The sequence below is a fragment of the Cynoglossus semilaevis genome, chromosome 11, assembly GCF_000523025.1.
Source record: "Cynoglossus semilaevis isolate Cse_v1.0 chromosome 11, Cse_v1.0, whole genome shotgun sequence".
In the NCBI taxonomy this organism is placed as follows: domain Eukaryota; kingdom Metazoa; phylum Chordata; class Actinopteri; order Pleuronectiformes; family Cynoglossidae; genus Cynoglossus; species Cynoglossus semilaevis.
This window is the reverse complement of record NC_024317.1, coordinates 8,565,705-8,591,489: the sequence shown is the minus strand read 5'-3', so window position 1 is coordinate 8,591,489 and position 25,785 is coordinate 8,565,705. Positions and strand designations below refer to the sequence as shown.

At 39.8% G+C, this 25,785-nt stretch overlaps 4 protein-coding genes and 1 non-coding gene across 7 annotated transcripts in view; all 5 read left to right on the top strand.

The window, feature by feature from the left end:
- Positions 1 to 16,221, top strand: part of pxna (paxillin a) — a 25,122-nt gene extending 8,901 nt beyond the window's left edge. The window contains exons 2-11 of the mRNA XM_025059986.1: positions 3,233 to 3,414; positions 3,506 to 3,591; positions 3,750 to 3,880; positions 3,995 to 4,184; positions 4,275 to 4,422; positions 10,483 to 10,641; positions 10,916 to 11,089; positions 12,239 to 12,320; positions 12,866 to 13,014; positions 13,089 to 16,221. Coding sequence (XP_024915754.1) covers positions 3,233 to 3,414; positions 3,506 to 3,591; positions 3,750 to 3,880; positions 3,995 to 4,184; positions 4,275 to 4,422; positions 10,483 to 10,641; positions 10,916 to 11,089; positions 12,239 to 12,320; positions 12,866 to 13,014; positions 13,089 to 13,355 — 1,568 coding nt within the window. The 3' untranslated portion in view covers positions 13,356 to 16,221. The remainder of the gene's footprint in view (positions 1 to 3,232; positions 3,415 to 3,505; positions 3,592 to 3,749; positions 3,881 to 3,994; positions 4,185 to 4,274; positions 4,423 to 10,482; positions 10,642 to 10,915; positions 11,090 to 12,238; positions 12,321 to 12,865; positions 13,015 to 13,088) is intronic.
- LOC112487724 (actin cytoskeleton-regulatory complex protein pan1-like) lies at positions 5,665 to 10,475 on the top strand. The gene is made up of 3 exons (XM_025059987.1): positions 5,665 to 6,602; positions 7,871 to 8,140; positions 8,392 to 10,475. The coding sequence occupies exons 1-3, from the start codon at positions 6,114 to 6,116 to the stop codon at positions 8,815 to 8,817; spliced, it is 1,185 nt and encodes a 394-aa protein (XP_024915755.1). The 5' UTR covers positions 5,665 to 6,113; the 3' UTR covers positions 8,818 to 10,475.
- A 2,788-nt stretch (positions 16,222 to 19,009) lies between the features above and the next one.
- On the top strand, positions 19,010 to 21,927 carry rplp0 (ribosomal protein, large, P0). Its single transcript, XM_008320389.3, has 8 exons — positions 19,010 to 19,094; positions 19,737 to 19,844; positions 19,931 to 20,106; positions 20,347 to 20,434; positions 20,786 to 20,932; positions 21,061 to 21,246; positions 21,334 to 21,474; positions 21,705 to 21,927. The coding sequence occupies exons 2-8, from the start codon at positions 19,791 to 19,793 to the stop codon at positions 21,858 to 21,860; spliced, it is 948 nt and encodes a 315-aa protein (XP_008318611.1). The 5' UTR covers positions 19,010 to 19,094; positions 19,737 to 19,790; the 3' UTR covers positions 21,861 to 21,927.
- On the top strand, positions 20,577 to 20,706 carry LOC112487796 (small nucleolar RNA SNORA63). Its single transcript, XR_003051221.1, has one exon. It is a non-coding gene; the product is annotated as a small nucleolar RNA SNORA63 (small nucleolar RNA).
- Positions 21,928 to 22,648: 721 nt separating the features above from the next.
- Positions 22,649 to 25,235, top strand: golga7 (golgin A7). Of its 3 annotated transcripts, XM_008320387.3 has the most exons (6): positions 22,649 to 22,784; positions 23,331 to 23,453; positions 23,541 to 23,693; positions 23,951 to 24,052; positions 24,346 to 24,418; positions 24,695 to 25,235. In XM_008320387.3, exons 1-5 carry the CDS (start codon positions 22,749 to 22,751, stop codon positions 24,391 to 24,393), a joined length of 462 nt encoding a protein of 153 aa, XP_008318609.1. In that variant the 5' UTR covers positions 22,649 to 22,748; the 3' UTR covers positions 24,394 to 24,418; positions 24,695 to 25,235. The 3 variants fall into 3 exon arrangements, with proteins under 3 accessions (XP_008318609.1, XP_008318608.1, XP_008318610.1); XM_008320386.3 differs by having other exon boundaries at positions 24,346 to 25,235; XM_008320388.3 differs by having other exon boundaries at positions 22,777 to 22,885; positions 24,346 to 25,235.
- The last annotated feature ends 550 nt before the right edge of the window (positions 25,236 to 25,785 follow it).

Here is a 25,785-nt window from a genome sequence, read left to right as displayed (position 1 = left end):
AGGGTGAAGGCCAGTTCAACTTGATTAACATCTCCTGTGTAAACCATCTGGAGCAACATCTGCTGACTGAGGTCTCCATCCACTGCAGTAAAACTTTGTCTTGACAACAGTAGCAGCCATTCACTGACTTGTACAGTTGAATTTATGCAGTTTTTTTTTTAAAGATTATAATTATCTGCAACAGTTTAGCCACGGTGCTACTGGACTGTTCTTGGTTAATCACATATTTTACAGTCTAAGTGCTGCATTTATTTGCAATTATTTAGTCCTTAATCTGAGATGTGGCACTTTTAGAACTTTCACAGTTACAATAATTTAAATGTATATTTTTGAATGTCACAAAGAAATCTTCAGTATAGGTACTTATAAGATGCAGTACAAAAGCCTCAGAGGCACAGAGGGTAAATGAGTAGTTTATGTTTTGAAAAGAGGCATCTTTTTGTGGACATTTTTAGTCACCAGCTGACAGACAGTAGTTCTTGTGCTATATTTAGTCAGAGAGCCAGTATTATCACTTCAGGTTTATGACTGACCTCTGCGTCACATGTGCCTGTATTGATATTAATATACATCATCAAATCTGTTATTTGATATTGTGTTAAAATGTTGTACACTCAACCTGTGCATTGAAATTGCAACCACAGCACCGTCTACAGTGATGGGAGGGGAAGTTACATTTCTTTTTCTCAGTTTCTCCCTTTGATGATTTGAAACAACTAAAAGTTTCCTTTTTGCTCAACAAATGTTTTTTGGTTATCCTCAGTGTCTCCTCGTGCCTTTGGGCGTGTGCTTTGCTTCCATATGGGATACTGTGGCACTAACGGATCTGTTTGCAGTAGTGTAAACACGGTGTTGAATTGAGGCCATAATGAAACTGTGGAATGTGCCCAGGCTTCTGCTTCCAGAAAAAAGCCTCTGCTGTGAAACCCAGTCAACAGGCATGTGAGCCATGATAATCATGATCACCATGTAAACGCTCACTTGATCCAAGTAGAGCTGGTATTAATCTTTGCTTCTGCAGTCTCCTGTCTGTCTGGAAAACACAGCAGTCAGTCTGACCTCTGCACCGATGACACCCTGGTGTATTTTGCAGTGTGCCCTGGATAAAATGAACCTGGTATTAGGTCTCCTATTTTAAAAAAGGCTCCTTTTTGATTGCTGACAATCATCTGTCAACCTGATGTAACCAAGAGTTACACCACACGTCTCTTAACCGTGTGTTAAAAGTGTGTGTGTGAGTCATAAGTTTATGCCGACTGTGTGGAACAGGGTGGATTATTCTCTTTTATGTACCTGGGATACCACTCCCTCAGTTTTGAGCATGCCTGTGTTGATAAGTTCTTCGCTCGTTGTCAACTTTGCTCATTTCACAACAGAGTAAACCCTCCACAGAGTCGGACAGCTCCGTCCTCGTTGGCTGTTTTAGTGGATCATCTGTTTGCGTGAGTAGTCTCTTAATTTGCCAGGCTGCTTGGTTGGACCCAGCATATCAGTTGTGGAGTGTGTGTGTGTGGGGGGGGGGGACCACTACGTTGCTCATCTCTTGTTCTCATACATAGATGGTAAAGTTAAGAAAGGCAGTTCCTGCCTGGCAGACACTGTGTTTGGGTTGAACTTTTCCTCTACTTCAACTTATTTTTTCTTCATCTGCCTTACATTTCCCTGTGTGTGACTGTTCTTTAAAAAGGTATGTCTCATCTTCTCCATGTCATTCTTTTTTAACTTTGGTCTCATCTTTCTTGACTCAGTGGGTTATTTCAGGATAAAGGTTAAGTGCAGTGATTACTGTTTGAACATTTGAGAGAGTTGATAAGAACTAATTTTTGTGTGGAAACAGTACTGTTTTCCTTTGCAAACCTTGTCTTGTTGTATGTCGCAAACTGCTAACAATAGAAAAATAAAAATACTTTTAAAGGAATGTACCTTGTTTTAGTGAATATTTCAAAGAGTAACAGTAAGTCCAGCAGTTGTGTAATAAGCTCTTTCATGCAGTCGTATTGTAATAGTCGAGTTAGGTTGTGTGTTTAGCTACATACTGGTTAGGACCGTAAAGCTTGTTGTTGTTTCTTTAAACACGTCCTTCCTAAAATATCACACACACAGTCAGCAGCTGTTGGTATGGACAGTAGTAAATGGAGTATGTTCACCTGGTAGCAGACATGACATGTCTCTCGGATTAAAGTTGTGGGCAGACAGAGGTCAATAAGTAACTAAAGGAGTGGCTGAGGCAATCAGCATGAATCACATTATTACCACATTTCTGACGTCAGCGCGCATGAGTTATAAGTGTTAACAAAGTTGCTACAGTTGTTGTGGGGATATGTATATAGGTGTGTCCGTGCCCTAAAAGTTACCATGTAATGCAATCTCAAATGGCCTTGTTTATTTATATAGACTACATGTAGAAAATGGACATCTTCTTCAATCTTTATTTATTAACACTCCTTGAAAGGTTAAATGAACTGCAATACCAGTGTTACCCAGCAAAACCTGACACAAACAACCCTCCCTAGATGCAATCTGACAGAGTTAGTCAACATTCTTATGCATTATGTGGTCAACTTACACATCTTCAGTATTTGGACAAAAACACTAGTGAATATGTTAGCTCGTCAATCTGTCGGCAGTGGTAAAGTATCAGTTATTCAATGCACTTGTTATGATATTTGCTCATAAACTTATCACATCCACATTTCGTTGTCATTGCTCTACATTATCTGGAACTCTGTAGACATGTCTTTTCATCATCAACTCAGTGCAGTTGAGCTCATGTCTTAAGAGCTTTCTCAAGAGTATTACGTCTCTTTAAATTCACATTTTCTGATCTGACTCATCCCTCCCATTTCATAATATCTGCATCAGCAGCCAAATGAGCCCAAAAAACTTTCCATTTTCCGTCCTTATTGACAATCAACTGTTATTAAATTACAAAGCACACATTGGTATACATTCTGGCACGTAAAATCAATGCATTATTATTTTGTTAAATTAGTTGTTAATTAATCATAATTATTTCACATCTACCCTGTTATAATCAGATTACATGACACCATTGTCACATTTATGTTTTAACCCTGTATGTCACCATGTACTTTCTTGGTAATAATAGTAGAACAAAATCTGGTCTGTTTCTTTGTCATTGTTTCCGATGCTTGGGTCATGTCACCCATGTTATCCATTGTTGTATTTATAATCAACCAACAGTTTAACATGAACTCTTACTCTTCCATAGATGCTCTGTTGGCGGACCTTGAGTCCACGACATCCCACATTTCCAAGCGCCCTCTCTTCCTGTCTGACGAAGACGCCTACTCCATCCCTGCTGGGGGTCAGACCCAGCCAGACATCTGCTCTCCACCACAGATCCCGCCCACTCCCACGGAACAAGGTCTGAACGGACTTGATGAAACTGAGGTAAAGACAGACTTTTATAATATTTTATTATGTATTGTATTTTTTGGAAAATCAAATTGATTTTTAAATAATCTTCTGCAAATTTGCTCAGTCTTTGAGTTCAACTCAAAGGAGTCCTTGGTCTCAAGAAAACAGTAGCCCAACCCAACCTACTGGTGAAGAGGACCACGTTTACAGGTAAGTTAAACCACTTTTTCTGTTCCGACCTCAACATTTTTTTAACTGTAAATATCGCTTTCGCTTTGACTTTGTGCCCTGGTGAAAATGCTGCCAGTTTCAAAATATTGTCAGTGGCAGTAGAAATAAGTTGCGGTTGTTCTCGTTGGTTTATATAGTTTCCCTATCAAGCCGAAGAGCAGTGATTCAAGCATGAACTCGGCTCTGGGCAACAACCTGTCTGAACTGGACCGTCTTCTTCTGGAGCTTAACGCTGTCCAGCAGAGCACACCCGCCTTTCCCACAGAAGGTATACCAACAGTTCTACAGTGCATACTGTATATATTTTCTGTTCTATATATTGACCATTTAATTGAACATTTTTTAGGTTGAGGGAAATTAAGTTTTTTTTTTCCACTAACAGAAGATGCAGCTCCACCTCTGCCTGCAAGCAGTATTATACACCAAATTCACGAGAATGGAGTCTCTGGCAAGGCTGGGCCACCTGTTATTGAGAAGCCAAAGCGCAGCGTTGCAACAAGAGGAATAGACGATGTACGACCAAGTGTGGAGAGCCTTCTCGATGAATTGGAAAGCTCTGTGCCCTCGCCCATGTAAGGCAGACAAGAGGCAAAGAAAAAAGTATGTATTTATATTTTTAGGTTTACTTTCAGTTTAACTGGGGTTGTCATTTTTCCTGTTAGTCCCACGCCTCTGGTGTTGTCAGAAGACCAGACTGATGGACAGGATGTGACACCAACACAGCACCAAACCAGAATGTCTGCCTCCTCTGCCACACGAGAGCTGGATGAGCTCATGGCCTCTCTGTCTGACTTCAAAGTCCAAAGCAATGTGAGTAGGTTTTACTAGTGGCTAGATTTCATTGGCACAACACACACTTGATATTTATTTTTAGCACAGTGTAGGACAAGAGGGTGCTGCACATGTTCAGAGTTGTTCCCAATTGCTAAAGTAATTGTAAAAACTAAGTGGTTAAAATTCATTTTTCTAATTGGGTTACTCATGTTAAATTAAATACGGCTGCTAGAGATTTAGATATTTGGGGTTAAGAAATGACATTGGGATCCAGCTCCAGATTACTCTTTATGACTCCATGTGAAGCATAATAATTGCCATAAAACTTCTGGTCACTCCAGAAACATGGAGCTGACTCTTAGAGATATTTCTAGTCAGTATACTTGAGTGTAATAGGCACAGACCAAATCTTACTTATTGTTAAAATGAAAGAAACTGTGGCCTAAAGTTGAACTGAACTTTCAGTAATGTTTCTACTAGCTAACAAGATTTGAAGAAATATGACCTAAACAATAAGACACCACACAGGCATATTAAAATGGTTGCTCTATGATAGACAGATAGAACAGTTTCCATATGTCATCAAAAATAGCTGTGTTAGAAATGTGTTTGCAGAAGGATCATTTCTCTTTTTTATTTTCAGTTTTTGTTTTACTTCATTTCTATCACCTAGAGAAAAGACAGTTTTTTACATCACTTACTTTTGGCTCAATCTTTTTCCTGGTCTCTTTCTCTTTTCTCTATCACTGTGTTGTTTGTGTCTGTTTGTGTGTTACACACTCTACAATTTCACTTTATCTAGTCTGGCTCTCAATTGTCTGTAAATCAGGAGTGCGTTGACTCTAAAGGTGCAGCTGGTTCACCTATTGTTCTAGCAGTTACCTTGCCACCACCTATAAATTCTCATGATGGTGTACCTGGTGGTATTGTACCTTCTAGTAACACCACTCCCACCTGTAACACTGTTCCACTAGAACTACATATCGATGAAGATGGGTCTTCTGCACATGTCACTTCAGCTGCTACCACTGTGGTCACATCATCATCCATATTCACCAAGATCCAACAGATTGAAGATGATGATGATGATGATGATGATGATGATGTGACACTGTCTTCTGAGATTTCTCATTCAGAAAATATCAATATATCCAGCAAGCCTATTGGTCATTTTGAAGTTAACAGTATTACACAGAATTTAGCCACTACAGTTGTCACTTGTGAAATCTCAAGTCAAGTAGAAAGAAGTCTGTCTGCTGTTGTAAACAATTCTAGAAAGAAGTCTGTCTGCTGTTGTAAACAACTCTAGAATTCCAAGTTCTGCTGTGCAGACCTTCGGTGACGTGGTTGCTTCCAAGAGCCCTAGTCCCATCGTTCAAACCAATAGTCTGAGTCTATCAGATTCTAAATCTGCCAGTATAAGTCAAACTGGTACAAGTTCAAAGCCAGATCCCATAAGTCGTCATTTAGAAACTTTTAAGAATCCAAGTCCATTAAGAATCCAAACACTTGAGGACACAGTGCCAAAGGCTGTAAGTCCGGTCACAGTTCCAAGGCTTTCAAGTCCAGCATCCAAAAGTGAAAGTCCAATAACCGTTCCAAAGACTGCCAGTCCAGTGTTGATTCCGAGAATTTCAAGTCCTGTTACAAGCCCTAATATCTCTTGTTCACCATCAGAATACAATAGCTCTAGTCCAGAGGCAAGTACAAAGAATGCCAGCTCAGTAATGTCGCCTAGGAGTTCAGTAAGACAACCCAAGACTGAATCTGCAGTTCCTAATAGTCCTTCTCCAGTAGTTAAAAAAACATACAACTTTGCAGCCACCAGCAGTCCCAGATCATCACCTATCTCACCATCAATGGCACGATATAACACCCTGTCACCCCCAAACGTAGAAAAACAAGCGAGCATGGTGCCATATTTAACGTGGCCTTGCCGGGAGCCTTTACTGGATGACGCATTAGACAAACTACTAGCCCCCGACTCTGCACAATCTTCGGCACAATTCTTGTCTGGAGATGAAGACAGATCTTGGGAGGACGATGATGGACTTAACCTCGATCTGAGCCTCGAGGGAACCCTCACACCTATGACTGAGTCCAGCTGGATGGATGAGTGTTTCACCCCTTCCACCTGCCCAGGGACACCAGATGCCACACTGGACCTGCCCATACAGCAGCCTTCTGCTGTAGAGAGGCTCTCTGCCTCTGGCCAAGTAGGATGCTCAACCGCGGTCTTCCAAAATAAGCTGCTAGCATAAAGCTAAGAGGCTGTATTTGGTCTCATAGGTGACCTGTCGTAATAACTGTGTACAGCAACAAGCCGTTCACAAAGCTTTGTCAGAAGATATTTCTCTAGCTGTATCATTAGTCTGCTGAAAGAAGCTTATTTTGGAAGAGCAGCTCTTTGAAAAAACCCAGGAGCTGAACAATAGTACAAAAAGGCATTTATTGATTTCATTTTTTTTTCTGTGGTGTGGTGCATGTAGTATTATTAGATAGTGCAGTGTGCGATGGCTTGAGAGAAAAATCTCTCTTGTGATACTGTGGCAGATGCTGAAAGCTTTGCTGAAAAGAATTCTATGCACGCCCCTACTTGCTTCACTTGACATTACTGTATGAGTCACTGGACCTGACTTGTCATGCTAACACTACCAGGTACTGATGCCAGAGTGTGTTTTTATTTGGTGACTGCAATGTGATCGAGATTTCAATAGAGTATGGATTGTTTTAGCCTTTGAGTATGTTCTCGATGAACAAAGACGATCCCATTTCCGAAAAAGTTGGTACACGGAATTGATTAAACTAAAATCTTCTATTTGCTAGTAAACTTGAATACGTATTCATTTTTGTGTGTTAATCACAAACAGCGTCCTTTTTGTAAAATATGGTTTTATGCACCATTTTTAGATATAGTTCGCTCTTAAAGGTTATAATCGTTCACAGGCAATTTTTGGTTTTATGCACCATTTTTAGATATAGGCGAACTATATCTACTATATCTTAAAGGTTATAATCAATCACAGGGAATTTCTTCACTTTACAAGATAAGTCTCCTCCTAATTTCATGTATGCTTTTATTATATTTGTTTTTAGATGATAGTAGGTGTGATACTGCTAACCATTGTATTATTTTATTATATTTTTTATATAGAACTAACTTTTCTGGAGATGGGAATCAGACTGCAGGGGGGGGGAGATATTGTATTGTTGACCATCGGCATGTCCTAATTGTTGTGAAAGCAGTAGAATTTTGTTGTATCAACCTGAGCTTCCAGCATGGCGAACTAAATTACTGAATGATTTCAAAGAGAGCTGAGAATAGATTGCCATGTTTTGAGAGAGATGGAACTTGTGTATTTTTGCTGCTTGAATGAGACATCCTGTGCTGGGGCTGTGCTAATGGTGTTTGGAGTTTGACATAGACGTTTTTGGTAATTGGCAAGCACAGAATTCCACAACCTCCTTATCGTCTGCTCTCTAGCTCAAGTCAGTTATCCGCCGCACCAAAGAGACCTCCAATGTGCATCCAATGTACAGGGAGGGGCTTCTCCGCCGTAAAATGGGACCAATCATTGTGAATAAAAGCAACTCACAGGACCGACTCATTCAGGAGCTGCAGGGAAAACTGGGGATAGGGCGGGTGGAGCGCCGGCGCAAACAGCAGCCAGATGACTGGCTGACGGAGGGAGTCATTGTCATGTCTAACCCACAGCGTACACGTGAAGAGGGGGTCCGTCCATCTGTGGATAAGGTAGACCTGAGAGGCACATACCCTGTTTATTCAGAGCTAAATTTAGAGCAGCATCACGTTACAATTGGACTTAATATATTTAAGAATTTGACTGGCAAATGTCTAATGACTTTTAAATGAAAAAAGAAAGTGTTTGGCACAGTTGTCACTTCCATTACTTCTTACCCTTTTCTTGTTTCTAACCTTGTTTTTGTATCTTACTCTTTGCTTTCCTCTCTCTCTGTCCTTTCATTTTTCCTTCCTTCCCCCAGATCATTCTCTCTCCTGAATCTCCTTCCCCACCGAGAAAAGTCCTACCCTCTCCACAGTCTCCCCCAGTGCCCAAAAAACTTCCCCCAGTTAAGCAGACTCCTCCTCCCCTTCCTCCTCCCCCTCCAACTCCTCCGCCTCCTCGGGAGCCTACTCCACCACCCCCCAAAGTGCCAACTCCTCCCCCGAGGGAGCCCACACCTCCCCCTGTCCAGCCTCCTCCATCACCTAGCCCCCCTCCCAAGCCTGTTACACCACCTCCTCCACCCAAAGTCTTTGTATCAGTGGGCTGCCAGACTGAGTATGACCCTGTCTTCCCACCATTGCAGGCACGGCTCACCCTACATACACATCTCTGTTTTCTCTCATCTCATACTTTCCACATTCGCCCACACAAGGTGTTGCTTCTTTTTCTTGGCATTATATAGTGACATTTGTTATTTTATACTTTTCCAATGCATCTTCAGTTAGGTTGGTAGCCTTTCTTATAATGCAATAAAACTCAAAAGGTCATCTGGAAATGCATTCAGATCTTCAGGGCAAAAGGGAGTAGTTGGGACTAACAGTGTTTTCATTGACCATCTTACTGTAGTTCTATTTGTTAAAATTCAGACAATCACACTTGTATTTATTTTATTTTAATTTGTGTAATGTTATTCAATTTAGGATATGAAACATTTTCTTCTTTTTTGTGTGTTCACATTTGTTTGACACATTTAAACACCTGGCTGAGAAATTCCCCAAATTCTTGAGAAAATAAACTCTTCACCTACGACCCTCTTAAAATTCAGTAAAAGTGGAAAACAATCCATTTCCCTTTTTTGATGCTGATTTTGTATCTTTTGTCAGTAACAGCCTTGATGTTTTTTAACCGTGGTATATGATCAGAAATGTGGACACATTTAAGTAAATTTCCACAAGAATTATCTTTGAATCCCATGACCTGGTCTCCATTGCAACTGCAATACTGCACTAGTTTCTTGTTCTAAAAAAACAGACATGTGATTCTCTAGCCTATTTTCACATAAAGCACTGTTCTTGTTAACAAAGCTTTAGCCTTTAGGTTACTTTTATGAATAATCTATGCAGCAGGCATGTATTTATTAGTGTGGTGTAGTTGTTTATTATTTAAAATTTTAATGAAATGTTATATCAAAAACACTTTCTACATTATTCTTTCTTGTTTTATGAAATTGGTTTAAATCAGTGACCACACTTTTGATTATTATATTTAAATATGAGTCATACTTATTTCCTCCAAATCCTAGCAGTTGCACCTCAGTAATATTGTGAACAACTGAATCTGGCCTGGTTTTTAAATTCTGTGGTGTCCATTCTTGCCAGAACAGAAACCCAACTTTAAAGCTTTGTCAGAAACCCCATCAGTCTGGGTTATGAGGGGCACTGACTTCCAGGACAGTGAGACTGAACACCCTTTTCTAATTCTGACATCTGATGGCGCCAAGAGCCATGTTCTCACAGAGCTGTTGAGAGTTTCAGGGCTTAGAGGCAGGAGAAAGGCAACCCTCCCCCACCCCCCACATGTTTCCAATGCACTAACTGTCCTGCAATGTGCAGGAATGGCAAGCCTGTGGTGCAACTGAAACCTAATATGGCACATGACAGCACAGTTACCAACAATTATAGCATCTCCCGTAGGACTTCCTTCAACAGGTCCCACTAGGTTAGATACCAGAGTGTCATTCGTCATTGATTCCTGTCATATGTTAGATTGTGTAATCATTTGTGTTATAGTTTTTAAAATAAGGATTTATGCATAGGTGTGTAGACATTGTTGCTGTGTATACGGTCAGGAGTAAGTGTTTGTGAGTGAGATAAAATAGACGGAGCAGAGTTGCTATTTTCTGTCTCAAAGGATTGTAGGTGTCATGAAGCTCCGATGTCTGCACCATCTGAGAAGGTGTGTCTGTTTATCCACAAAAGAGGCAGATCACTCACAAAATCCAGCGCATACTTTTATAGAAAATACGTCCGTTCACCACAGTATTCACTGCCTTGGTTGTTAACGCTCTACTGTTCTACTCAAGCAATTTAGTAAAATTATAGAAATCTTGGTTTCTTTTCTCTGATAGATCCAGTCCCAGGGAAAGACGTCTCCCACTTCACTGCCAAAACCGGCTAACAAGCTGGACAACATGCTAGGAAGCCTGCAATCAGACCTCAACAGACTGGGAGTCCAGACCGTGGCTAAGGGTGTCTGTGGAGCCTGCAAGAAACCCATTGTTGGACAGGTAATAATATTATGAAATGGTTAGTCATGATTAATCACGATCAGCCATGATTAATCGTGACTGTAATTAATCCCAATAATCAACAATTCTTAATACTGGCCTGTAGAAAGGATTAAGAATGTTCACTGTCTTAAATAATATTGTTTTGATGATGTCAGCAAACTACATAGATGAGTGGATACTTAGGAAATTTGAGCTACCTGTAGTACATTTGCTGCTTGGCCTGGTGATAGCTCATTTCTTTTTAATGCATTAAAACCTGTCCGTGCACCAGGTGGTCACTGCTATGGGCAGGACTTGGCATCCAGAGCACTTTGTGTGCACACACTGCCAGGAGGAGATCGGCTCCAGAAACTTCTTTGAGCGAGACGGTCAGCCCTACTGCGAGAAAGACTACCACAGCCTGTTCTCACCCAGATGTCAGTACTGTAATGGACCCATCCTGGATGTAAGTGCTGGATGCATTAAACACACACACACTCACTCACTCACGTAAATCAGACACCTACACTGATATTTATTTATTCATAATCTAATAGATTAGAGCCCTAGGGAAATAATTACTACAACTGCAAACTTTTGAATCCACACACACTGACACACAGAGGTGGCAGTAAAAGTCAAGCAGCTTGTAATTGAGGCACAAATACAGACTGACAATAACATATGCTACTGTCGGATAATCTCAGCTCTCACTTGTCAGCACTCACACAAGGACATTCGTCCTTCAGGGGATTGGCTAACGACGACAGACAATATTCCTCTGCAGACAAATCGACACACATGTACACATTCACTGCCTGACATACTGAAAATGGAAGTAGCTGGTGGACAGTAGAGTTTAAAAAGGTCAGCGTGACTCACAGCCAAAACCCCCCACATTCATCATTGCTATGTGTTTTTAGCACATACAGACACACATGTGCGCATACACATACACTTTGGAATGTAAAAAAGAATATATATAGTACTTAAACATAATTCATTTTTGTAATATTATGTCCATTAAATATATTCATTAGCTGTCTATATAAAAACTAAATGTACTGGTCAAAACCTATATAGTTAATATTAAACTATTTCATTAGTTTAATATTTTTCAAAAATGTTTTCCACTGAGAACTTGTTTATTTGTATTTTTCTATTTTTTTCTACTCATTATGAATGCCATTGCCTCAGAAAAACACATTTGTCCGAATTGTACCCCCTAGTGGTCAAAAATCAAAAGTCACTTGTGGCAAAGTCAAATGTCATTTGTGTACTCAAACGTCTTGGGTGTGTTCAAAGTGATTTCAACCTTTTTCAGAACTTGGGTTTCTGTGTTAGTGATTATATTTTGTGTTACGTGATGAGAGTGTTGGTGTGTGTGTGTGTGTGTGTGTGTGTGTGTGTGTGTGTCCCAATCCTGAGCTGCTGAGACACGCTCAGGCCTGAAAAACATGAGCTAATTATCATAACATTCCAGCACTTCCCACTCCCAGCAGTAGACTGTGCCTGCCCTCTCCTGGTCTTCCAGCCCACACTGATTGTTGTCTCACAAATAGTAAAAATAGAAAGTTTTGAATACAACAAGTTGATTTTTCTTTTTGCTTCACAGAAAGTTGTGACTGCATTGGACAAAACCTGGCATCCGGAACATTTTTTCTGTGCCCAGTGTGGATCCTTTTTTGGACCAGAAGGTACCAGTGTCTTTCTTAAACTGGGGCGTGTAACTCTGTAGCTGGCTGAAGCTGAGCCATGACGTATGAGAAGAAAAACATGAGAATATTTTCATTCAGAAAGAACTAGTCACAACGTTTAATGCACATTTGACATTTTATTTTGGGACATTTAAAAAGAAGCCAAACTAGACTGCTGTCTGTTCAGGCTCAGCAGTCATATGAAAGGCTAAACGTTAAAAAAAAAAAAATATATATATATATATATATCATAGTCATGATAAAAACTAAAAATGATTGTCATTCAGCAATGTCAGCAATTGTCAAGTAATTTTCTGTAATATGTTGTCAAGGGTGAAAAAGGAACATCCCTAAACTTTGGAATGATTTTAGAGCTGGAAGAATATTGTCTTAGTTAGGAATGGTTCATTATGTATTCTATCTGTAATAGTATTTTGAGTGTATTTTGTCTGTACTAGATCACCTGTTTGATCCATGAAGACATCACTAACACTAAATAAAGAACCATTTTTCAAGTGTTTCACTGTTCCTCTGCTGCCCTCTAGGTTTCCACGAGAAGGATGGAAAGGCCTACTGCAGAAAGGACTACTTCGACATGTTTGCTCCAAAATGTGGTGGCTGTGCCCGGGCCATCCTGGAAAACTACATCTCTGCTCTGAACAGTCTGTGGCACCCTGAGTGCTTCGTCTGCCGGGTGAGTCCTCATTCTCTGCTGTTTCACCCCATTGTTTGCTTTAACTTGTCCTCTAACCTTCTGTCCTCCTGCAGGAGTGTTTCACGCCATTTATAAATGGCAGCTTCTTTGATCACGAGGGGCAGCCGTACTGCGAGTCACACTACCATGAGCGCCGCGGCTCACTGTGCTCCGGCTGCCAGAAGCCAATCACTGGCCGCTGCATCACAGCCATGGGCAAGAAATTCCACCCAGAGCACTTTGTGTGTGCTTTTTGCCTGAAGCAGCTGAATAAAGGCACCTTCAAGGAGCAGAACGACAAGCCCTACTGCCACAGCTGCTTCATCAAACTCTTCAGCTAGACCGTGAGTGATTGGCCGGGTCGACATCTACAAATTGCGTTGGATTGCACACAGACGTGTGTGCGCATAAGTCAGAGAAGTTGGTGTGAGGTGAAGTCACAAAGATGGTGGGTAACATCAACAACAACACTGAATAGACAATATTGACATTTTCACACTTTTGCTAAAGATTTTTTACAAGAGCCAAAAGAGATTTTTATTTAGGGGTTTATTCCTGTGAGCAAGACGACGTGTGGGTCCGCACATAACCCTGATAGAGTGTGAGACGTGTTCTTGTATTTTTTCAAATGATTCTATTTCCCCATTGCAGGGCGAGACCTTGCAGTGTATGGTGGTTTTACATTATGCAGATTTGAGACAGCTGCTTGTTTGCATGGACCACAGAAAGGTGATGTCATCAGATTTTAAATGATAATAGGTTGAATACCCCGCGCCTGGATAAGTTGTGTTGATAACGTATAAAAATGTATTTTTCTACTTTTGGAAACTGTTAAGGTGCCATTCTAAAAAAAATAACCATCTGGACGTATACAGTACAGACAGACAGAAGCCCAACTCAGTCGTCCCAGTGCACACTCTTGGTATTGAAAGGTGCATTTTATGTGTGTGTCGTTGGGAAATCTGTACGTATTTTTCTACTGTTTCACTAAAAAAAAAAAATTAAAAACACATTTTCTCAGTTTCCTCAAACTGTACATACATCCATGTTGTCATGTAACTTCATTTTTTGCTGCCATTAGGAAAATAACCACATTGAAATCTTTCATGTAGCAGCTTGTTGTAATACAAACCCTGATTTTCAGAAAGTTGGTACACAGTGTAGATTCATTCAGATTTTTTTTATTTATCAGACAAAGATGAAATTGGATGATGTCGTTCATTTACTTAATCATTTAATAAACTAGCTTATAAAGCAACAACTGCAACAAACAAAAGACGTTTAACACAGAGTCATGTCAACTTTCTTTGAACACACACACTTAGACACAAAGAACCATCGTTGAACATTTGTTGGTCGAATGACTGTTGTCTAGGGACTGGAGCTTTTCAATATTCCTACAGTTATCTCATTCTCTTCTGTATTATGTGCCTAATGCTTTTAATGAGAAATGGATAACAGAGTACAGACAGGCCAGTCCAACTCCTATGATTTCCTACAAATCCCTGGTGCAGCTCATATCATCACAGATGCCTTTTGTTGGTGAGTGATGTTTTTTAATGCAACACCACTGAAAGCCTTAAAGGTCACGCACATTCAGCGCGTGTTTTCTCCTTTGGCCTTTTTGCAGATTTTCTTCCTGAAACTTTGCCAAACTTACCAATTATAATTAGTGAAAATCCATTATAATATTTGCATACTTGCACTGGTGGTGCTGAGCTACCACCTTCCTTTACAAAACAAAGAACAAAACAAAGAACAGTCCTACTAGGATACTTTAATGTTGCCAGTAAACCAGAATAGTTTTTGTGTTATCTTTTGAAGTGTGTTGCAGAAATACTTTTAGAATCCAGTTTATTTCAGTAAAAAATCATTTTAAAACATGTTTGTTTTTGTGTTAAAAACTGTTGATTACCAATACCACAGATTTGAGCTTTTACTCCATTTATAGTAATGCGTACCAACTTTTCTGAATATGGCGTTTGTTCAACAGTGTTTTACTGTTGACCTTTGAGCTGTTCTCATGAACTCATACCATCAGAGCTCTTGATGGATGATGTATGTTTGTTTAATTTTTTATAGATGCTGAATCATTTCATTAAATAAAGCCAAAAACGTGTATCAAAAGTGAAGATCTGCTGCTTGAGGATTTATGGTATGATTTGCGTCAGGCGAACATTTGTCTCACGTCACTTTTTGTGTTCCTGTCAAATATCACTTAACTTCACTCGGATTAAAGACTGAATGATGATTTAAGATTGGGTTGCCTATTTGAATTAAAAGCATGTCATTGTATATTTCTTTGGGGTGATTTAGCATTTAGCATCAGCATTAGCTGCCAGTTGCTGTTACAATCAGAGTCTAAATTGATGTATGCTGTGCTTGGCATTGTGACAGAGCTGTGTTTTGTCACCTTTTTGATTTAAAAAAAATGTAATTCTGAGTTTTCTAGTTTCAGACTGATATACAAGGAGCTGGCTCTGTTGGCAAGTACACAAAACAATTGTGATTCCTCTTCTTACACACACACACAAACACACACACCAGCTTCAGTTACATATTTGTACCTTAAGGGATGAACTATGAACCTGTGCTTAGAGTGTTGGGTTGATTTAGCTGATCAGGAATCAGACACCAAGGCTTCTTTTCAAATACATGTTTATTTTACTTTTAGCTCCTTTTTGTCACATATTTGTCATTTTTCTTTCATTTTCTTGGCAGGTGTGAACACATTTGAACCACAGCATCCACATTGACTGATCTAGAAATGCCTCATTTTCTTGTGCCAAATGTGTCAATGCAATAAGGTCTTACACACTGGAGTTTTCTCTCCTCTGCTTTGACTGGAGCCGGAGGAGAGGCTTCATCTGCTGTGGTACATCTAAACACTGTAATGGGCTGTACTGAGCAGACTGAGATGTAAGGTAACAGGCAGTTGGAAACACATGTGCGCCTGCATTCTAACTGTGTGCCTGAGAAGGTGACCAGGAGTTGTCAGTTGATTTTTATCCACATTTATGTAGCTACAGTTGCCTTTTAGTTTTTGCTTCTGTCAAAGATTGAAATGAAAACAATGAAAGACTGAGATTAAGTTTTCCCTCCAGGTCAACTGATTTTTTTTTTTTTTAACTTTTTTTGTGTGGGTGGTTTCCGATGACTGAGCGACTAATGTAACTGCTGCAAAAATAAAGTTCTTTATCTCTGCGATTCTGTCTTGAGCAGAAGTTCTTTTTTTCACTGTCACTGATCACATCAAACTGTAGCAAAATGTACATTTGAAATATGACAAATGTCTAATATCTGTTCCCCCTGACTGGTTAAAATGCCTGTCTTGTATACAGAAGGGTTCAAATCCCAGCAGTGCCTTTATTTCCATTCAGTAGATGTTATAGTCATCTTTGAAAACCAGTCCTCGTGTATGCACCCTGCTGTCTCACTTGTGTGGCCACATAGAGTTGGGGCTGCTGCTTTAAGAAGTCCTTATGTCTTACTAATGCAGTGAATTCTGGCTTCCTAAAATCATCTGAGAATTACCTTCTAATTGACTTCAGATTTTCTCTTTAAAAGATAACCACTAACCAGACTATTACCAAAGGCACTATCCTAAACCTTCTTGGCTGAGCTTCTTGGCTGAGATGTAAAACTCAAACTAATTTCACTCCAGTTTCCTACGTTAACATATTAGCCGTATTTACACTTTCTTCAGTGGTTTTTATCAATACATCCACTAGGGGGCAGTGTTGAGTTCGTCAAAATACGTTCCTCAGACAGTAACCAACCATCTATGTGATAAGGTCCCTGCTGATACATATGTCTAGGTTTATTAGAACAACACAATGTTTTTATTTTACAGCTAGGTTCAGCTGCATTTTCCTTCAGATTTGGTAAAAAAAAACTGCTATACTCCTGTCCATCACATTTTTGTGGTGTCTGTAAATACTTAGCAACAAGACAACACATTTCTCTGGCTGGGAGAAGTTATCACTTGAAGCTTGTAGTCTGTGAGAGCTTTGAGTTTTTCTGTGAGTTTAGAGAGATATGGACTGCCATCCAGGATCTCCAGGTACACTAAATCACACAGTCTGTGAAGTGCCAAGAATTTGCTTTCTGGTATATGTTCATGGGGAAGTTTGAGACGTTTAAGCTTTGGAAAAAGCAAAGGAATTCCAGGTGTTTGCGCACCCGAGTGTGAGGGCCAAGGGTTTATATGGAGGTGCAGGAGATCTGGCAACCGGGCTGCTGTGGCCGTCAGATCCTGTGAGGACAGCCCTGCAACACAGAGTGTGAGGTCGGTGACTGTGGTTGGAATGGAGGAGACATACTGCTTCACTGGTGGGCCCTTGAAGATGGCCAGGGTGGTCAGATGAGGAAGGTCACTCAGCCATGTTTTAAAGTGACACAGGGGAGACAACTCTCTGTCCATCAGCTCCTGGTGTGTGTACTTGTAGGAAACAGACAGACTCTTTAGACCAGGCACTAACTTCATCAGATCTTCTGATAACGATTGATCCATGCAGTCGATGAGCTCCAAGCTAAACAGGGTCCTTGCATTAGCTAGTCCACGTGACCGGTACAGATCAGGTCCTGGAATATTGCTATACAGGTTGTGCACAACAGACAGCGACAGATGCTCCAGCTTTGGTAGGCAGCTGAGAACAGAGTGGATCATTACACTAGTGTGTTCGAAGATCCCTAGATGGTGGCAGACCAGAGACGTGAGGTTAGAAAAGAAGGACACGGCAGAGATGAAGCTGTGGCGCGTGGGTTTGGTCAACTTCACATCACACAGATTCAGGTGTATAAGGTGTTGGGACTCTTTAACAATGGAGGCATCGAGGACAATTGACGTGTTGCTGTGTCTTATGACCAGCCGCTTAATGTAACTAAAGTATTTTAGACAGTCCAGGCTGCTCTGACAGCTGTGCTCCACCACCAGTGTGCTGAGGGTCGGCAGACACTGAGCCAGCTGTTTCCAGTCTTTGGTTCTGCTGCTCTTCACTACGGCGCTGCTTACTCTCCTGCGCCGCAGAGTGGACCAGAACTCAGCGTTGTAAGGCCCGCTGCGAGGGAACGTCAGCACTACCGTCCAATCTCTCCACAAAGACCAATGATCCACCAGCCTTTTAAAGTATTTGCAGCAGGCCCGAGCATTAAACTTGTCCGACATTGACAAATACTCAAACACGTGGCTCCACAGTTCCGGCGACAGCAGGAGCGGTGGGTGCGACATCGTCCTTCTTCGTAACTACAGCTACTTAAAAAAAGAAAGAAAAGAAAACTTTTACACACTATTGTGTTTAAGCTCAGTTAGCAGCACGCAATATACAACAGCGCCTGTACACCGCATCGTGGCGGTGCACTAATGCCGCCCTCCGTTCCGGAGGGTAGACAGGATATTAAAGGTACACAGTCACAAATCATTATACAGTAAAAAAATAGAACTGATGTCCACACCATGTATTGTCTAACAGTAAAAACACAATATAACTACAGTTTTTGAGTTTATTTATTTATTTATTCATGTTTTATGGTATTATTATTATATTATTGTATTTGTTTTGTTTATTTATATACACGGCAGTATACCACAACATCTCTATGGTATGTGTATATATATTTCCATTAAGACTGTTACGTAATTGACTCCCATTAATGTAGACGGTCTACATAAATGTGAGTTCATTACTTAGATTTTCCCAATTCTAGGTTCATTATGAGTTATCTTTCTATTTTTCTATAGCCTCTGGTTAGGCGTTTTAGAATGTTTTAGAAGCTAACCCTAGACCATTGAATAAAAATATGAACATGTTAAAATACAAGACAAATGTGGTTCATTGACTCCTTAAACGAAAACGTTAGAATTCCCTGTTTTAGAAGATAAAATTATTGTCAGGTATTTAAAACTACGTCCATATCGTCTTCCTTATTTAGGTAACTTCCGCTGTAAATGTGCGAGACAGTAAAACTAACCAATGGCCGAGCAGTATCTGCCGCTGTGTCTTGTGATTGGTCAATTATTAAATATATATTCTTACGCCGCCCTTCCTTTTCCTCTTTCTTTCACGCGACCCTCTTAAGCGGTAAGCATACTGTTTTGCTCTTGGTATAAGTACGAAATTTAGATTATTTAGGACTTTTTATGGAGATGTTTGTAAATGCCACTAATCAGATGTACTTATGTAGTTAAAACACATGGTTATTTGGTAAATTATAATACATTTTTTCGTTTCGACCACGTGCGGCCTTATCGTACCACTGGCTAACTAGCATTAGCCGTTTACGAACGAGTTTTTAATCTTTACACATTAAGCTCTTTCAAACTGTAGTGCGTTTGGCAGTGTATTGAGCTTAATGGTTTGATGGTTTGTTTTTTTTTTTGCTCGACCAAATGCGGCCCTTTGACACACTATTAGCACTAGATGTGACTAGCGTTAGCATCACGCCACATGGAAACCACAGACTAGAGTCGGTATTTAAGAGAACTTGAATCGCCGATGGTGTCTGTAAATGGTTGATAATGGATAGTTTAGTTAGAATTTGATTTTAAATGCGTTTTCAAATGTACTCCATTTTTAGTAAGGAAACGCAACGGTTAGAAGTGGTTTATAACCGTCGCATTTGGTTTCTTTCCGTTTAAAACATCCGCATGGATGTATGTAAAGCCATGCTATGTTACTACTTCCTGTCTGTAATCGTCTAAATGTACTCTTTTTACCCTCTAGGTACTACCTTGTCTTTAAACCAGCTGTTAGGCGATCCTTGGAAGCACTGCAAAGATGCCCAGGGAAGACAGGGCCACGTGGAAGTCCAACTATTTTATGAAAATCATTGTAAGTTTAAAAAAAGAAACACAATCCTGTGTTGGTATTGCTTGTATTTACTTTTGCTTAAAATTCCTGTCACTTGCCACTTGTAGCAACTTTTGGATGACTTTCCCAAATGCTTCATCGTCGGGGCAGACAATGTGGGGTCCAAGCAAATGCAGACCATCCGTGTGTCCCTCCGTAGCAAGGCTGTTGTGCTCATGGGCAAAAACACCATGATGCGCAAAGCCATCCGTGGCCACCTGGAAAACAATCCTGCCTTGGAGAAGTGAGTATGTAGTTCTTGCCCTGTTACAGTCACGTCTCTTATGCACTGCAGGATTAGTTACAGTACGGCTTGTTTGGTGCTGTGTTGTCGTTCCCCCTGCAAACAGTAATTTGTTTCCAGCTATCCCTGTCTGCTTAAAACTAATCTGGCAACCAGGGACGCAAGGTCTCAGACACCCATTGACTTTTATTTATGTTTTACTAAGGTGCTCTGTATAATTAACAGCTGATCTCATGGTAGGCTCCTTCCCCACATTAAAGGAAATGTGGGCTTTGTCTTCACCAAGGAGGATTTGGCTGAGGTCAGAGACATGCTGCTTGTTAACAAGGTAAACAAAGTTGAAAACCAACAGTCTTTATGCTGACTTGTTTGTAATCATGCTATTGTTTTAAAAAAGACATACCCAACATCAGGATAATTGACACCCAACAATCCCTTTTTAACATTCTCTAGAGGGTATTACTGTTCCAATGCAGGATAAGTTACAATGCAGCAGGTGCAGTACTGTATTGTCGTTCCCCCTGCAAACAGCATTCTGTTTCCTCGCTATACCTGTCTGTCAACATCCTTTGACAGTCAGGGACGTAAGGTTTCAGACAAATGTAAAATTGGCTATGATTTCTTAGCAGTTCAAACCACATTAGTAAAAACCTAATTCTAAAATGCTGTCTAACTTCAGGTACCAGCTGCTGCTCGTGCTGGAGCCATCGCCCCCTGTGATGTGACTGTGCCTGCACAGAACACTGGGCTGGGTCCAGAGAAGACCTCTTTCTTCCAGGCCCTTGGTATCACCACCAAGATCTCAAGAGGAACCATTGAAATCTTGGTAAGATTACATTCCAATATAGAAGTTCCAAAAAAAAGTTCTTGGTAAGATTACATTCCAATATAGATGTTCCAAAAAAGTGCTGATAAATCAGTGTTCAAGGTGCACCTCAAACTTTTTTCTTACAGAGTGATGTCAGTCTGATCAAGACTGGCGACAAGGTTGGTGCCAGTGAAGCCACACTGCTCAACATGCTGAACATCTCGCCCTTCTCCTACGGACTGCTAATCCAGCAGGTGTATGACAATGGCAGTGTTTACAGTCCTGAAGTGCTGGACATCACTGAGGAGTCTCTCCATGTCAGATTCCTTGAGGTCAGATACAACTCATGATGTAGAAATTGTTTTAAGCACTTGTATCCTTTTACTAGGACGTCTTTTGAACATGTATGTTGTCTTTAGGGTGTGAGGAACATTGCTAGTGTGTGTTTGGAAATTGGCTACCCCACGTTGGCCTCTCTCCCCCACTCCATCATCAATGGCTACAAGAGAGTCCTGGCTGTAGCTGTGGAGACGGACTACTCCTTCCCCCTTGCAGATAAGGTAAAATGCAGCATTAGTTCTTGGCTTTACTGCAGGATAGGTTTCGGTGTAGCAGTGCAGTGCTGCATCGTTGATCACCCTGCAAAAAGCAACATGTTTGCTTTATTGTCCCTGCCTGTTCTGGTATTTGAGCAGTCAGGGATAATAGATTGCAGACAATTTTACCTTAAAGAATTTTGCACACCCACTTTGTGTAGCTAAAGATAACATGACCCTCTTGTGCTTATTAGGTGAAGGCCTTCCTTGCTGACCCATCAGCCTTTGCTGCAGTTGCAGCACCTGCAGCTGCTGCTGAGACCGCTGCAGCACCTGCTGCTGCCAAGGAAGAAGTCAAAGAAGAGTCTGAGGAATCAGATGATGACATGGGCTTCGGTCTGTTTGACTAAACAAAATACAGCAAACAGAACCAAATATGAATCTAACAGCTTGATTCAATAAAAAAAAAATCACAAATGTTTTGACTCGTGCTGATCTGTTATGCTTTGTATATGGTGTGGAAGTTGGTGTTCCTCTAGTAAAGTTTGGGTTGAATTTAAGTGATCCTTGGGGACAGATGGAGGTAGGCTGTATAATTTAAACACAACCTTGGTCCTTTTTTTTCTTTTCTTTTTTTTTGTGGGAGTGAATAAGATTCCCTTACATCGGATGCAACAACCTGCTGCGCAGTGCATCCAGTGTTGTGCAGAGGATGAGAAATTTGATGAAATTCAAAATCATGCTGTCACTCACCTGAGTGAAGTCCAAAAGATATTAGTTCTGCACCAGTCTCTTGGTAAGGCTCAGGTTTAACAAATTGTCATAGAAACCATGAGGCTGTGAACCCCAGACTGAAGGTGCATTGATCACCAAAATAGGCTAACCTTATTGCTTTTAAAAACTACTTTTTAAAAGTTAAATATATTTTTGTTTATCAACCGCCGAACCCCAGTTGGAGTTATGACGGCATGGATTAGTATCAGGGACAATAGCGTTTTCTTTAAGAGAACTCTGTTTTCTTGCCTTCTACCTACTGCCTACACATATTCTGGCCCAGGTTGTGGATTCTTACACGTAGTTTTCACAATAAAAGTCATACACGTTGAACGTTGGTCGTTTCAACGACCGTAAACGGTAGCCGAATGTGTCCATGATATCAACAAAGATATAGTACATGTGACGTCAGTTTGACATTACTTAAGGATTTTGATTCAGAAGATTAGTAGCTGTTATTACTGCAGAAGCAAGAAACTTAACGGATCTATTTTGTGCAATCTTGAGAGAAAAGAAAGGAGGAGATGTCAACGAGAAAACCACTGCCGTTAAAAAAGAAGGTATCTCTATATTTTGGGTCTCTTACTTTCACATACATGAAACGGAAATGCATACTGGCTGACGCTCTTGATATTTAGCGGAAGCGCCCACAATGGCTGAGGTAAAATATTCTCTTATGTTTTCTAACCATTTATCATAAAGGACATGTTATTCGATGCCAACACCAGTAAAACTTGATTGTTGAAATGATTTTAAATTAGGCCTAACGCGCACTGTAGTTTCCGGTTGAGCTGACGGATAATCAAACCTAAGCTAACGACAGCTGACATTCCTTTTGTTATTATTCAACAATAGTCGGAATCAGCGTGAGGTTCGTTGTATTTTTTAAGATAACAATGATATCAATTAATGGAGCACATGTCGTTATATTAAGTAAGCCACTTCTTTACAAGTCATTTTGGAAACTAGCGTTATCAAATGTGGCTAAATTATGTTGCATTGTTTTGCTGTTGATGGAAGATTTTAGCTAGCATTGCCGTAAGTGTTAGAGTACAAGAGGCATGATATCGTACAAATAATCTGAAATGTATTTTTATTTTGTCCAGACGCACAGTTTACAGGATCTTCAGCAGCCAGCTGTCTCCTCTAAAGTGTTCATCCAGAGGGACTACAGCTCAGGGACCATTTGCAAGTTCCAGACAAAACTGCCCTCCGAACTTGAGTCAAGGGTAGGATTGGACCGTGTTGGCATCATCATTTCTATGCTGTTGGCTGAATGTTTATTGAATATGCCTTAAAGAGCTGAATATTTTCAGATTGATAAACAGCAGTTTGAGGAGACCATCCAGACCTTAAACAACCTGTATGCAGAGGCAGAGAAACTTGGAGGAAAGTCCTACCTGGAGGGCTGTCTGGCTTGTCTTACAGCATACACAATCTTTCTCTGTATTGAAACACACTATGAGAAGGTACACAGCTTCATTTTCAGTCTTTATTATTTTTATTTTTATTTTCAATGTATACAATTGGTTAAAAATGTTAATATGTCCCTCATGTAATTTCTCATGTTATGATTATATTAGCTTAAACAGAGTTCCCTAGCTACACTGGGAAACCCCCAAGTCATGAATGAAATCCATCGCATGTGTTCTTAAACTGTTTAGATTTTACATTTAATTATGTGTTTGATCATATTTTGTTTTTCTAATCTTGTATCTGTATACAGGTGTTAAAGAAAATTGCCAGGTACATCAAGGACCAGAATGAGAAGATTTATGCTCCAAGGGGCTTGCTACTTACTGACCCCCTAGAGAGAGGATTGAGAGTCGTATCCTTTGTTGTGTGACATAACGTGTAAGCATCCGAAATGATGATTTACAAGCTACTTAGCAGAGGTAACCATTGATGTTGTTATCCATGGAGGGGAGCACACTTCATAATAAACAGCTAGGGACGTTAATCATACACTTTACCTTATTGTTTACTCTATAACTCTAGACTGATTTATGAAGATGTATGTACTATAATTACTGTGGCCTTAATTAGACCAGATATTGATATCAAGCTGTAATATAAGTGAAATGTGTGTAGTGTGTATATTTTTCTGAATGTGTTGTCCAGATTGAAATCACCATCTTTGAAGACAGAAGTATTGGATCAGGAAGATAAAGAACCATGTCAAATGCCATCACATGTAAGTGAGGATTTTTAATGAAGAGTTGGCTTCAATGGGAGGTTCTTGGAAGCTGCAGCGTAATGTTGTTTATGCGATCATATAAGATCATGAGATCATATCCGTCCCAGATCATCTTTCCTGACAGTCTGTGACAGCCTCTTCATTCTTTTCTTCTATACGCCTGAATGTTTTACTAGTTTTTATACTTTAAACTTTCTTGAGCCCATAGGTTGGTTTATTCTTGCTGTATTTCATTACATTAACAATTACACTTCCTTTTTACTCCCCATGTAGATTGATCACTGACTGGCCTCTTCATGTCTGGAAGCATGTATTCAGATTGTGTTACATGATTGGCTGTATATAATTTTGATTTTAATCTTACTTCTGTTATTTATACAATGATTACTTTTTTTGTGCACATATCTTACTTTTTTTATTTTTTATATATTCACCATGTACAGATTAGACCTCCAGTATTTTAACAGTGAAACCTGCTTCTTCATGTCCAATACCAATACCATAATACTATCTACAACTTGCCACACTGTAGTTTATCGTAATGTGGTCTCACTTGTGTATTGAAAAATAGCCTGTCTTTGCCTTGGCATTTAGTTAAACTGCACTAAATCTCTGCATCATGCGATCTTACACTTTTCACAGTCACAGTCACATTCATTCTTAATGTCACTTTCTCTTTCTTCTGCCATTTTTCACTGTCACCATACAACTCAGAAACATTCAACACTATTTCCTTGTTTAAAACTTTTTTTTTAATTTAATTTTTTATTTTTAACAATCAGGCGTATTGTCTAAATAAATGACCATTTTTGTCTGTATGGCTAATTGTGTTTTATCTCAAACTTGAAGGTGTTTAGGTTCCTAAAATGTAAAATTCCCATTAGCAGTACACCTTTAATGTAAAAGGATGCTTTTGATTTGAAAATGTTTTGCCTCCTTTGGAAGGTTCATTTGGGTCAACAATCATAATTTTAATTAGTAAGAAAGCGAAAAAGTCAACCTCATGGATTAACCTTATAAAAATGTGCTACTTTACAGTTAAAATTACTGGAGTGGAGTGATTTAATTTCTATAAGAATAAATAAAAACCTTACCTATGCAAACCCTTTTATCTTTATAGAGGCCACCGTGTCAATTTACTGTGAATACATTATGTTTGTCTTTCATAACTGAACGGTAAATCTTAGAAAATTCAGTAAATCACATGTGACTTTACCACTTGGGATTTATAAAAGATTTCCATTAACAACATATCTATGACCACCTTAAGTAGTGTCTAGAGATTTTAATGAAATGCTACATTTAATTTGTCCAGTCTTTTAACCTTACATTTGGTTTGTTTTGATCCTTATTTAAAGTATGTG